General features: G+C 40.4%; 1 protein-coding gene across 1 annotated transcript; it reads right to left on the bottom strand.

The window, feature by feature from the left end:
- Nucleotides 1–168: 168 nt before the first annotated feature.
- On the bottom strand, nucleotides 169–7,190 carry LOC311495947 (troponin I, fast skeletal muscle-like). Its single transcript, XM_084555630.1, has 7 exons — nucleotides 7,130–7,190; nucleotides 5,662–5,694; nucleotides 5,399–5,435; nucleotides 2,654–2,782; nucleotides 2,365–2,454; nucleotides 603–776; nucleotides 169–499 (listed from the first exon to the last, which is right to left on the bottom strand). Exons 2-7 carry the CDS (start codon nucleotides 5,667–5,669, stop codon nucleotides 422–424), a joined length of 516 nt encoding a protein of 171 aa, XP_084411756.1. The 5' UTR covers nucleotides 5,670–5,694; nucleotides 7,130–7,190; the 3' UTR covers nucleotides 169–421.
- Nucleotides 7,191–13,639: the final 6,449 nt, after the last annotated feature.

The following is a 13,639-nucleotide window of genomic DNA, read 5'->3' as shown; positions in this document are numbered from 1 at the left end:
TTTCTTTCTTTAAAATATGACAAACAAGCATGAATTCTGTTTCAGGACATTTTTCTTCTTTTTACGTTTGAGACAAAACAAAAAACTGTCATCAAGGTATGTCATGTGCTTTGTCTGCAGTGTTGTGCATCACTGAGTCAAAGACAAAATATCTCATGAGAGCAGATGTAGGAAACAAAAAACATTTATTACAAAAAGGCTCGGAGCAGAAAGAAGTCAAAAGTGACCGTCTGCACAGAAGGAAATGAAGGGGTCTGTAACCCATCTAAACCATTCACTACACAAATATACAATAACAGAGCAGGCCGAAACTTACAGATTTAATGAAACAAAAGGTATTTCAATTGACTGAAAAATTCCAGAAATTCCATAAAAAGTGCTAAAAGCCCAGAACAAGTATACGAGAGCAGAGTTGAGTTCTTTAGGAGGTCTCGAACATCTTCTTCCTGTCAGCCTTGTCCTCAATGTTCTTACGCCAGTCACCGACGGCCTCTGCAGGCTGCAGGACACAAACACAGTCCCCATTTAATGACAGCCAACAGTGTTTCCTGTACTGAAACTCTCTGTACCTGACCGATCCTCCTCCTCCTGGTGAGACTCACCTCCTCTTTCACCTCCTTCTTGACCTGCTTCAGGTTGGCCCTCAGGTCCATGTTGACTGTATGTTTGGAGCCCAGCAGAGCTTTGAGCATGGCGTCAGCGGACATACGCACTTTCTTCAGAGCGGGCTTCTTCACTCCAGCCAGGTCCACCACCTTCAGCTTCAGATCTTCAATCTGGGAGCGACCAAGCAGTTTAAAGGGAAATTGAGCCGAGAGCAGAGCAGTGGTTTAGTTTCAGTCTACAGTGTGATGCAGCTATAACGAAGATTGTCAGATAGTGAAGATGATGGATCAATGATGACAAATATCCAGGGGGGTAAACTATCTGTTTGCTCATTGATCATGGTCCGTACACCATATTTTATGGTTTTGGCTTTCAATTGCAAGTATTTTACCATGTGATGTTTTTGGCCTTGTTTTGTTTATCAGTTAACTTATTAAACTTCTTTTGCTTTTACTGCTCAGCAGTTTCTGCTAAGTGGTAGATTTAGGCAGTCCATTATGTTGAGATCCATACATAGTAACTGTTGCATGAATCTTGTGTTTAAAGACGGCTGTGTTTGTTGGCTTACTGCACCTTGCTAATGTAATTACACAAAATACATCTAAATATATCTTTTGATTCGTATGGTTTACTCAGTGGTTTTTGGGATGAACTTCAACTAGATGTCAGTATCACAGCATGTTCTGTCCAAGACAACACTTAACCTCAAACCCATTTCCCAACAACGACTGTACTTCTTGAGAAGGCTGAGGGAATTTGGCATGTCAACCAAAATCCTCAGCAACTTTTACAGAAGTACAGTTGAGATTGAGAGTGTCATCACCACATCGATCACAGTGGTTTTTGGGAACTGCACTGTTAAAAGTTACAGCCCCATTAACTTATGTGAACGTATTTCTTCTCTTTAACTTCAATAGTCATGAAAAGTTTTCATACTGAACTCAATTTAATACGTTTTCAAAACGTAAACTTAAAACGGCAATTGATGTGAATGTAGTTAAAATGATCTTGGAAATGTGAATTGAAATAGTGAAGAATTGTGAGTTCATGAAATACAAGATGAAATTAGTTTTCTTCAATGGCTAATGTGACCTACTAAGTTGTTCTAACGATCAAACATCAAGTTGAAGCAATAAACGATCATGTTGGCTCTAAGTTTGACCGACTTAAAATGTTTTACAGTGTGCTCAGGGCAGGAAGACTCTTCAGTGTGTGATTAAAAACTGCTCGGTTCATTTCTGACGCAGCCTTCCCGTCACTGCAGGACATTTACACAATCAGGGTTATCGGGAGAGCCCACGATGTCTCCAAGGACAGCACACACCCACAACACAGCTTCTTCACACTCCTGCTGTGTGTGAAATCAAGAACAACCAGACTGGCTAACAGTTCCTACCCTCAGGCCCGTCAGACTCATGAACAGTTCATTGAACACCGCCTCACTTCCCCATCACTCCCTCTGACTTTCTCCTCCTGCTCCTTATTTTCTTTCTTTCTTTCATTGCATAATCTAAACTGCGGTTTTTGTTCTGTGCATATGCCAACAAACATGTTAAATCAGTTGGGTGAAAACACATGTAAACTAAATGTTTTTAGTAATTTATGATATTACATACAGCACTGCTTTAGATGTTTCGAAGTAAATCTTGTGCACCATGTGCTGTTTCTGATATAAACAGGTTTAACTAAGTAAGGAGGTCCTGTAATAATACTCATGAGGAGAGCAGCTCAGCGGATGCATGGCAGGACGATGTGTACCTCTATATCAGCCTTGCCAACTTTGGCCGCCAGGTCGTACCTCTCTTCATCCACTGTGTCGATGAGGGCATGCAGCTTTTTGCAGGTTTCCTAAATAAACAGATACGTGTGATGCTTACTTAGTGGAATTAACCCTTCACTGGTGGGTATAACACTTCATACACCGCAGCTAACGAACAATTAAAAAAAGCAGGCAATCATCCCAAAACAGGAGATGATTGTTTAAAATAATTCCAGTTGATCAAGACATTCTGAATCTCATCTCAGTGGAAGCAGTAGTGAATCTCACCATGAGAGCGGCTTGGTCCCCGCTCAGGCTCGGGGGGGAGCATTTCTCAGCCATGTAGGCCTGCTTAGCTGCAACTGCCTCCTTTTTCTCCTGTTCAATCATGGTCGCCGCGATCTGCAGCATCAAACTCTGCAAGACAAATGACAATTATAACAATAAAAATAATAAATCTTATCTGTGGGCGCCTTTCAAAGCACTGAACCTCACATAGAAGAGCAATAAATAAAACATCACAAGAATACAATTACAATGTAACGAAAAAAAAAATAAATGAGATAAGAGGGAAAGTGGGTTAAATGGAGTTAGCTCTTTTAAAAAGATGTGTTTTGAGTCTGAGGATCTGAGAGTACGTGAGGGTGTGTATAATCTTTTTTGATACAGACAGTGCTTCTGACCAGACTTCACTAAATAGGTAGAAAAGCGCTATATAAAAGCAAGGCTATTTACCATTTACTATTTACTTTCATATTAAGGTTTGGTATGGTGAGCAGCACTAGCCACACTATAAATGGTGAGTAGACTGCTTTACTTCCAGTGGTGCTGAACTGGTCAACGGTAACATCTGGTGCTAACCGGTGGTGTCGTTACTTGTGTTAAACATCAACAACCAGTTGTTCAATGCAGAGAGACAATGTGACCAGTTACCTAGTATTGATCTACTCATTCAATGGGTCACCTTAGACATCATAGCAACTTTGTAGTGCTTTGTGTCACTACTAAAATACCTTAAAGTAAGGTATTTTCAGGAAAAAAGTTCAAGAAGCTAGAAAGCTGCCAACTCTGTTAAGGTAGCTTGGATGTTCGATATCAGTTTTCAGGAGTTACTAAACTTACTTTATTTAATTTAGAGTATTCATTGGTATCTGAATGTGGCTTACTTAAGCATTGGTAGGTAGGTGGCTGTGTTTTTCTTATACTAATGTGGAGTTAACATAAGACAAGGTTACATATTTATTTCTTATTTGTTTTTCTTATTTGAAGTTCATATTACTTCAAATACTTCAAATACATCACTTCGATCTCAAAGTGCAGGCCTACTTGTAGTTCCTAGAACTTCAGAAAGTAGAATGGGAGGTAGAGCTTTCAGCTTTTAGGCTCCTCTCCTGTGGAACCAGCTCCCAGACTGGATTTGGGAGGCAGACACCTTCTCTGTATTTAAAGTCAGGCTTTAGACTTTCCCTTTTGATCAAGCTTATAATTAGGACTGGACTGAACCATCCTTTAGTTAACTGGAACAGGCCTAGGCTGCTGGGGGACGATGCACCGAATACATGTCCTCTACTCTCTACTCTAATTTCTTCTCTATTACTAGTCATAGCATGTTAACTGCTGTGCATTTGTATTTGGTTTAATATTACAATGTCTTAACAAGAACGTCCTCCACAGTTAGGCAGTGGTTAGAGTGGAAATGGTGATGAATATGTGTAATATTTTAGTTAATAGGAAGGAAAAACTGTGAATTTGCATTAGGCTTATGTAGTAGATGAGCATTAAATGTCCATACACTTTTCAAAAAGTCTGAATTAATTAATTCCAGTCTAAAACAAATCTGACGCTGAAACGCTGTTTATATTATAGCAAAGAGTGCCGTTTATTTGTGTGCATCAGATCACTCTCATAAGGAATTTCCACTGTAAATGCATACCAATACACAGCATAAATGGATTACCAAGCAAGTCTATAATTTGTGGCATCTCAGAGTCAGTTAATCTAAATTAAGATTTCTGTTACTCTTTCTAGTAAAGGTGGGAATCTGAAATACTCAAATATACAAATGACTCTGTCTAGTTCCCTTACAATTTGGGCCAAATCACATTGTAACTTACACCTAAATATGAACATTATTTTGGAAACTATGCAGAAACTTGTGGGCACTTGTGAAATAAAGTGTTACCAAAAATAATATTAGTACTCAGTTGTATTAAAGCTAACGTGTCCTGCTGTACTGAATTCATGTGGGGTGTTGGTAATGCATGAGTCATAGAAGTGCAATAGCAGTTCTGGTAGACATATCCATCATATCCAAAGCACCAATGATTCAGCCTCCAACCACAGCTTTAGTCAGAGCAGTAACCATATCCAGTCACCACTTGAGCTTTCCCAGCCAGGCATGGCAGCTGCAGCTGTTCTCATAACTAGCAGTTGTAGAGTGTTGGAGGCCTTATAAATTAGGTAATGGGAACTCAAATGCATGACAAAGTGGGGTACCATCTCTCCTTTACATACTATCTGCAGAGAGTTTCCCTTATCTGGCAGTGTGTTATAACCGGTCTGGACCAACACACAACTGTTCATGTTGGTTAGAGTAAGTTAGAGTACACAACATACACAGAAGCACGTTAAACTGCTTCTGTCCTCTGCATTGTTCAACTACATGGTACAACACAGCTGATAACTGTCCACGGAGGAAGAGAGAAACAGATACCCAATTCAATTTCACTAAAATAAAGGTTTTGCTCTCTTTGTGAATTTAATTGTGAGTGTATCTAGGCATAAATGGACAGTTTGTCCGTTAACAAAGACATGTGCTGTGATTTGAGCTGTGATTTGAGTTTGTCCTAGGAAGAAAAAGACACGTCAATCTGTTTCCAGCACCCCGGTAGAGTGTGTGTGCTGGCTCACATTCATGAGGCATGATGGCTATGAGATCTATGACAAGTCAAAATGTCAGCTGTCCTAAAGCAAACTTCATTTCTGATATCTATACTGATGTCTGTATCATCCAGTACAAAGAAAAGGTCATACCTTCAGATGATGCCTGCGGCTCGAAGTCATCTTTTTCCTGTGAGGAGCACAAACAACAATGTTAGCGTCTCGACATCAGAAGTGGAAAGAAACTTCAGGACAGTTTTCAACACTCTTTACTCCTCACAGTGGATACTTTTACTTTTAATACTTGAGTATATTTCATGGGAGATGCTTCTTAACTGAAACATGCTTTGTTCAAACTGAAGACAAAATATGACTCCCACTGGAGTCATACATCCAAGAGTAAAATAAGTACTTACTCAGACATGTTGGCGGTTTCTTTTCTTCACAACCTGTTTGAAAGAAGAAACAGAAGAAAAACTCATCATCAGTTAATCAGATGAGCGGCCCTCCTGTGTATGAATATGACCAGTTCAAATGCATCATGAGCAGCTGAGTGGTGACAGAGCTAAGTTTGGAGTTTGGGTCAAATGTCCTCACTGACGCCTGTGATAAGCTCCTTTACAGGTGTTCAAAACTAAATATCCTCTGGGAGTTAACACTTCAATTCCTTTCGCAGAGAGGAATCTCTCCAGCAGAATGTGCTGTTGCAGCACGTTAGCTGCCAACACTAGTCCGTCCGCTCCCCTCACACACTCCAAAAACAAACTCCTCTCAATGGGGCGGCTCGCATCGGAATCAGATTTCAAGAGTCAATCATACCAAAAACAAATCCCCTTCCCAGCTGACAAAGAGTAGAACCAGCCAGACTAAAACTGACTGGATACAGCTGACGGTTTTCTTACCATTTTTGACATTTTCCCTTAAGATATTGTCTTTTCTTTGATATCTAAAATTCCAGAAGCTCAAGATAAATCCAGTCCATCTAATCTAAATCAATCCTACCAAGCCTTGGTAGTCACAATACACTATAAACACGGATCTGTCATGGTCAATTTATATTGTAATGCTTTGGGCTATGTGTTCTTTTCTGTACCAAAACTCCAGAAACATCCAAGTGTGAAGCTGAAACTCCAAATATTATAACAGTCAAATGCTGCAACATGACAGTACACTGTATTTCATCTGTCAAGTAAGTTATAGCGTTCAATTTGTTATTCATCTCGAGAGAAGTGATATCTTTCAAAACCAAGTTTACTGAAAATCAAAACTTCTTAAATGTCTTCAAACTAAACTGGAAACAAGTAAAAAATATATTGCCATGTAGACATTTCTTTCTTATTTTGTGACAAGAACAACTGACAATAAAAATTACTAAACTGAACTACTACCTAACTACATCACCAGTTAAAAAAAAGGTTGAAAAACAGTTCCAATAGTTCAGAAAAATAGACTAAAAAAGACTAAACACAATCCAATGCTGCAATCATGTAATCAAAAAGCTGCAGAGAATACTAATTTCCAAACATTAAATCAAATGCCACAAACACAAATCTTCAGAGAAGGTCAAAGGCCAGTAAGAGCACATCCAGCCTTGGCTTATAAAAATCTTCAAACACAAAATATTCAGATAATATCAGTGATAATACTGTGCAAGAAATAGGCCATCTCGTCCATCCATTCACAGTTCCTTTCACTTATTAACAAACCCCAGAGGTCAGGACTTTCATCACCTTAACACTTTACCAACAGGTTTCCCCAAAAAGGTTCTAACAGACGACACACAGCAGCCGCCTTGTATCCATTTACCAGCTCCGTTGAGGCATGCAGAGAGAAGGAGGAGGAGGAGGAGGAGGAGGAAGAGGAAGAAAGGGAAACTGGTCTCACCTACGACGAGACAGAAAGTCGAGGAGGACGTCAGTAGCAGCCAGTGGCAGTGAGAAGAACTCATCCTTGGGGTGTATATATACGAGGGCTCGGATATGGATATGGAGCCCCTGTTTATGGAAATGCAGGATCCTCAGTCCAATCGGCCGGCAAGCTCTTGAAATATAATCATCCCCTGCCAACTTCACCCCATGAATCAGGCCTTGTCGAGGAGGAGCCTGATTTCATTTTAGGACTCTGCTCGCTGCCCATGGGTCTCTATAAAAAGGAGGAAAAGGATGGGGATGAATTACATTCACTATCAAATCATTAGAGTCCGAATGTTTCACCGGATTAACATGGGGCTAATGAAAGTAGAGGGAGAGAAGAGTCATTTCTGCTTTTTGGGAGGGGTGTAGCTCACTACTTTCATGAAGATGCTCAGGAGTTAAAATGATGATTGAATTCATACAGTTCAAGAGTTGTTCTTTTCAAGGGTGGATTCACAAGTTAAAGGGGGAAGGTCGCTGTTGTTGCATCATTTAAAATGTTAGATTTGATGTGACTTTTCTTTAAAAAAGAAGAATCTAGGTCTGGATCAAAACCTGATTTGGTTAAACTTTTTAAACTTGGCCTGGAAGAGCCACAAACCCTTCAAAATCGAAGCAATTTTTGAAAAAGAAAAAAGTTTAAAGCCACAAATTGAATGTGAACTTTTGGCCTTTGTCAGACTGATGGCAACCACAAAAGTCAAATTCCATTCATCTACAGGATACAGGATACTTCAGCATGCCAACTTCGAAAGCACAAATGTCTCATCACTAATTAGACCAAGATTTCTCGCGAAGGACGCGCCCTTTGAAGCTGGTGTAAACTCAGATCCCAGCATCTCCCTGCTGTGGCCTCCACTTGCAGAGTTCAGCTGTGGAGGACGAGCTCAGATGATTTTCCCAAAGGACATAACCAGCAGAGGCTGCTTCTCCAGAGCTGCCTCACACCTCTGAATACAGGACGAGGTTCAACCTTGGCTTGCACGCTAATGGAGGGAAAATTACATCACAAGTACCTCATGTACCTCTTTAAACCATGCAATCTTATCCTCAGTAGACCAAATAAGACCACAACATTCTACAAGTCTGCAGCTTACCGCTTACGTTTTAGCTCACTTTGAGGTTTCTTGAAAGAACAAAAACCTTTAAAGACTTACACAAGACTCATCTGATCAGGACGCAAGGTTCTGGAAAAGTCATGTCCATCCGGAATTTTCACAAATGTCGAAATCAAACGTGCATAAAAGCTTCAGCGTCCAGACTTCAGAAACAGACTCAAAACAACCAGCTTGAGTTTGATATCACTTTTAATTATTGGTCCAAATAAAGCTCTTCACAAGCTTGCATTTTGGCCATCTATAAATATCATGTAATTGCAAGCTGACCTGGCTAATGTTTCATCTTGGATTGCTGACCCGAGACGTGGATCTGCCCTCAGAAAGGCTTCCAGACCTTTCTGTGGCTGCAGAGGGCCCTCTCATATTAACACTTGTGCTATAAAAAATATGTGGGCATGCTGTCAGGTAGGCAGGAAGGCCGATTTTCCGAGGCGGATAGGGTTACCTGTTGCTCAAGATTCCCTGTTCTATAATTTACCTGAACACTTGAGGAATATGAAACAGCACAGGAAACATTTTAGGGTTCAGTTTGTCCAAAAAAACATCATTCTTTGTTTTTAATAGTCACTTATGTTATTTAAGCTTTTGTTCTGAACAAGGCAACACAAATATATATATTAGTGTTGCCTTGTTCTCCAAAACACTGATCTGCCACCTCCATAGTTAGACTTGGTCAAGTATAGGCAACGTTAAACAACATGTCCATTTTGGCTAATAGACTTTTCATTTAGATCAAGATCAGGTCAGAGTTTTACTTTGTTGTATGGTCAGTCAGCTAGGATGACGCTCCTACCATCCTCAGCTTTACTTTGTGTTTAGTGTTAAGTGTACCTGGTAAACATGAGCTTTGTCACTGTGAACATGTTAGCATGCTGTTAGCATTAGCCTAGAAGCACCACTGTGTCTTTGTTCAGGCTCACAAAGCTGCTATCACAGCTAGACATTGTCTCTCATCTGATAATTTCACATAAGCACATGGATTTTTTTTGTTTGCTTTGTCCGCGTTCATGGTTTCATAGAAGCTTTTAAGCACCTTTAATCATGGACCTTTAATGAATGAACTGAAAGTCAGAAACAGTTTGAATTTGATGATTGTGTCACTCTAACAAGCTTTACCAGCTCTATACACAGGTGGACTAGTGATTGTCAACCAGTAGCCGGTGTATGCAGATCCCTTGCGGACACAAACTGTGTGCAAAAGTGGTGATGATTGACTGATTAATGTGAGGAAAATGTGTCCTGACATCTGTTAGGCTCTGTACTGATTATGTATGCTCTTAAAATATGTGATAACAGGAAAACAGGGCTTCCCAACACCAAAATACCTTACAGAGCAATGTCATCAACAGCTGCTGACTCCAAAAAACCCACAATAATTTTAGTTCATTCTGAGTCACTAAGTTCACTTTTTCTAACCACATCCATTTCTGCCATAGTTTAGTCTCAGGTCAGATCCCTGTGGAGTAATTGATCTCCTACCCTCTTCACCAGTGATCACCTCAGACACACTGACCAAGGGACAGCAGAGAAATAAGCATTTAGTCGGTCAGACTATGGGGCTGTAGGCTGAGGGGAAAAGTGGTGACAGGTCTGAGTAACGTGCAGACAGCCGAGATGACGACGTGTTTGAGTCACGCTGGGAATGTATTGGAGCAGGGCGTCATGTTCATGGTTCACTCAGCGATAGGGGCAGGTGTTTTCTACGAAGTCGCCCAACCAACAACACGAGCCCCAGGAATCTTCTGTACCTCAGGTCTGAGTCTGGAATGTGAGTGAAGCGTGTGGCCTTTCCTCATCATGTATGGCATGAATAACTGTATGTTTATGTTTACATGGGGTCTGACTCATACTCCTGATGCTAGCAGTAGGTTGCTTAGATCCATCCACCATCTGGAGAGTCTATGTCACAAGAATGGCTTGTGGTGGAATTTACTGATTTACTACTTGTTGATGACAGTTTTCCAACATAAAAATATCACACACACATATATATATGCACTACGTATATGTCTAGTGATTTTCTAAGCTTATCGCTTAGACTTATATCCACCATCAACGGTTAAAAGTCCACCATGCCTCAACAATTAACATCCTGAAAAGCTCACACGAGTGATTTTCATGTTTCAAGAGCTATATTACACCATCAGCCTCTCTGAACCTTCTCCAGATTGCGTATCAACACAACCGCTCCACTGATGCTGCCACATCCCTGCACTCAGTCTGACCTCCTCATGAAGAACACGGACTTTCATGTAAAGTTGCTGCGTGGCAACCCCACTGTTTGTACACTCTGATCTTGATGACTCATGACTGTACCGACAGAAACAGTACAAATCACATAATCACAATAAGTTTGCAAATGACACCACAGCCGTAGGTCTATCTGTACGTGGACAAATCAAAGGGGATAATCATTAACTGTAAATTCCTGAAATGTCCACCTCCCACTGTAGAGAGAGTCAGGATCACCAGGTTTCTTGGTCTGCATATTACAGATGACCTTACTTGACCTCTCAGTACCCCCTCACTGGCAAAGAAAGCACAGCAGCATCTCAACTTCCAACAGCAATTTCATCTTCCTAAAATAGGATCCGTTGCTTTGGTAGCTGTAATGCTTCGGACCGTAATGCTAGAAATTCCTGTTCTTACGTCCCTCTAAACACTCCATAGTATATGGTCCAACAAAAAAAGACAAAACAATGTCATCCTTCAGGCTGTCTGTCTCTTCATGTCTCATTGCACAGCTTAACTGACAATAACTACACAATAATTGGCACCACATCTTCTTTTATCCTTGTCTGTACAATACAATACTTATTTATTATTTATGTTTTAATCTTTAATCTTCAAACCAACTGGTTAACACTTCAGGTATATTTAGTGCACTGCTGCTGCTTCAAAAATATCCCTTAAAACTTTTGACTTTTTGTATTATATGTGATGTAGTGTTCATAGTGGAGCAATTGCATTTTTCTGGACTTGACTAGACTATCTTTCCTTCTATTACTTCTTGTCAATTTTCATGAAGTCTGCAACTCAAATTCACCAATGAGCTAGTGTATTTTAAACTGAAAAGCATCTTGAGGGTGAATAAAATGCAATACTTGTCATGGAAACAATTCCAATAAAACTATGTCACTGATCTGCACCCAAGATGCCCTGGTTTGTATTTCTCACATTTGACCACAATCAAAATGGAGATCCGAAAAGAGCAATGTAGCACTTTAACACCAAGGCCTGTTGGAATGCTTTGATTAATTTAGACGCGTTGAGCCATGTGACATTGAGAGCAGCTGATTTGACTAATTAACAACCTTCCTTCAAGAGACAGAACTAATTGGTGAAATCAGCTGCTGACGTGCAGGTTGGATTCTTTTCTGCCACAAATGCAACAGCTAGCTAAGTAAAGAAACTAATCGTACATACTGAGAAATACACATATAAGAAAAGGAACATTTTGCACAGCCGATGAAAGAACTTTTTACGCAAATAAAGCCACTGATATATTTGCTTTTAGAGTACTGTATGGTTTTAGTCTGAAAGCCAGTCAGTAACTCATGTGGGAACTGATTATGATCTGGCAAAGATCTGCCGGGCTGTATGCTATAATGGATAGATGAGTAACAGTCATACACAGCATCTGTGTGGAGTGCCATGGAGTTGAATTTAGGCTTTTATCAACATTGAGTATGCTTGCGTTCTTGTGAAACGTCTCAAGTACTGATTTAATGTAGTCTAAATCCCTGGAAGGATTTTGCCTGACTGCTCTATCAAGGATGCACTGGGAGGGAAGTTGTGTGGGCTTGGTACATCCAGGCATCCCATAATGCATTTCACAGGCATCATTGAGTACGCTGCTGTTCCAGTTACAGAGCTGAACTTGTCAAGTCTGCACTGCCAAGTCAGAAGTCAGAAGCCTGCATACTTTGCTTTTACTAAAATGTCTCTGATTGGTTGTAGACCTATCCAGTTGTGTATGGGGGTATTTCTTTCGCATCGGCTGACCCATGCACCATAATGAAATCCAAATGGCGTGCTACCAGACTTATATTCTGAGAACAGAATTGTGTGTGGCTACGTCAGGCTTGTACATGTACTCATAGCTACTTTGTGTGTCCTTCATTTCTCAGAGCATTGGTTGTACACAGCCGTAGAAATTAAAATAACATGTATTTGAGATGCAGCTCAGGACATGGGCACAGAACGGTGTGGTGGGAAGTTTTGGGGAGAAAGCTAAAGACAATATTGTTGTCTTCTGTGATCTGACTGCAACAGTGGCTGCTTTTACTTGGACATCAAGTTAAAGATGTTGTCCACGTAAATGTAGCGTTCGATATCATCTTCTAGCCATGATGGGTTCCATTTATCTCGCGCAAAAAGGGGAATTCACGCTCAAGATATTTAGTTTTCAGATCAGGATGATTAGGCCTTTGTCTGGATGTTATGGTCTATGGGTCATGCTAACTTAGAAGAAAGTTGGACAAAGTCATTTTACCTGAATTGGCACCAGAACCAGTGTTAGTACCACTTAATCTTAGACATTTGGGTCCCTGCAAACGTGATTTTGTTTATTACTTATATTTATATTTCAAAGAGAGGTGGATTAACTATTTAGAGGCCACTCTGTTTTTTTTTTCCCTGTTTCGTACGAGGCTGACATTTTGCACAAGTGGACAGCAGTACATCTGGGACATACAGTAACATCAATCACTGTAATGTTATTCACAGTCTGATGTACTCTTTCCTGTATGAAACACTACTGAATTATTCAGTAAACGCTCCTTGACAATCTTACATCTTTCATGACTAACCCGCTTAACATTATGACTCTTATTTTAGGAGACACAAACTCTAAACTGTCTCTTACCTGTAAGTCCCGAAGACTGTTCTCATTCATGTCCAGGCATCTGAGTAGAGTGGAGAAGCCTGTAAGGAGAAAGTCTGTAGACTGTATCTTAGAGAGAGGATGAGAGGTGTGTTTGTGAGAAATACTTTTCCACAAGTTAACTTAGGTTATAGCATTGCGACTGTACATGTAAACTCCATCCAGATGGCTCTCCTTCTCCTCCTCCTCCTCCTCCTCCTCTGTTCTGAAATTTCTAATTCTGGCTGGTGTGAGTCTCAGTGAACAGGCAGCTGTTATCTGAGGATATGATACTGCTGTCAGCAGAGGTCAAATATAACCTGCGGTAACTCTGAGGAATGACATGCCAAATACACAAGACATTGTTGAGGCTGTCAAGTTCTGGTGTAAAATGTTTGACGTCCAATCAGCAATATTCAGCTGCCCAGTAAACCCATTATTATTCCCATGTTTGGGAGTATTTTGGGACTAAAGTGTTGTAACAATGTATGGAAGCCGA

Source organism: Chelon labrosus, assembly GCF_963514085.1.
Source record: "Chelon labrosus genome assembly, chromosome: 11".
NCBI classification, from domain to species: Eukaryota; Metazoa; Chordata; class Actinopteri; order Mugiliformes; family Mugilidae; genus Chelon; species Chelon labrosus.
Note: the sequence above shows the minus strand (reverse complement) of the source record. Positions and strands in the feature narration are given on the sequence as shown.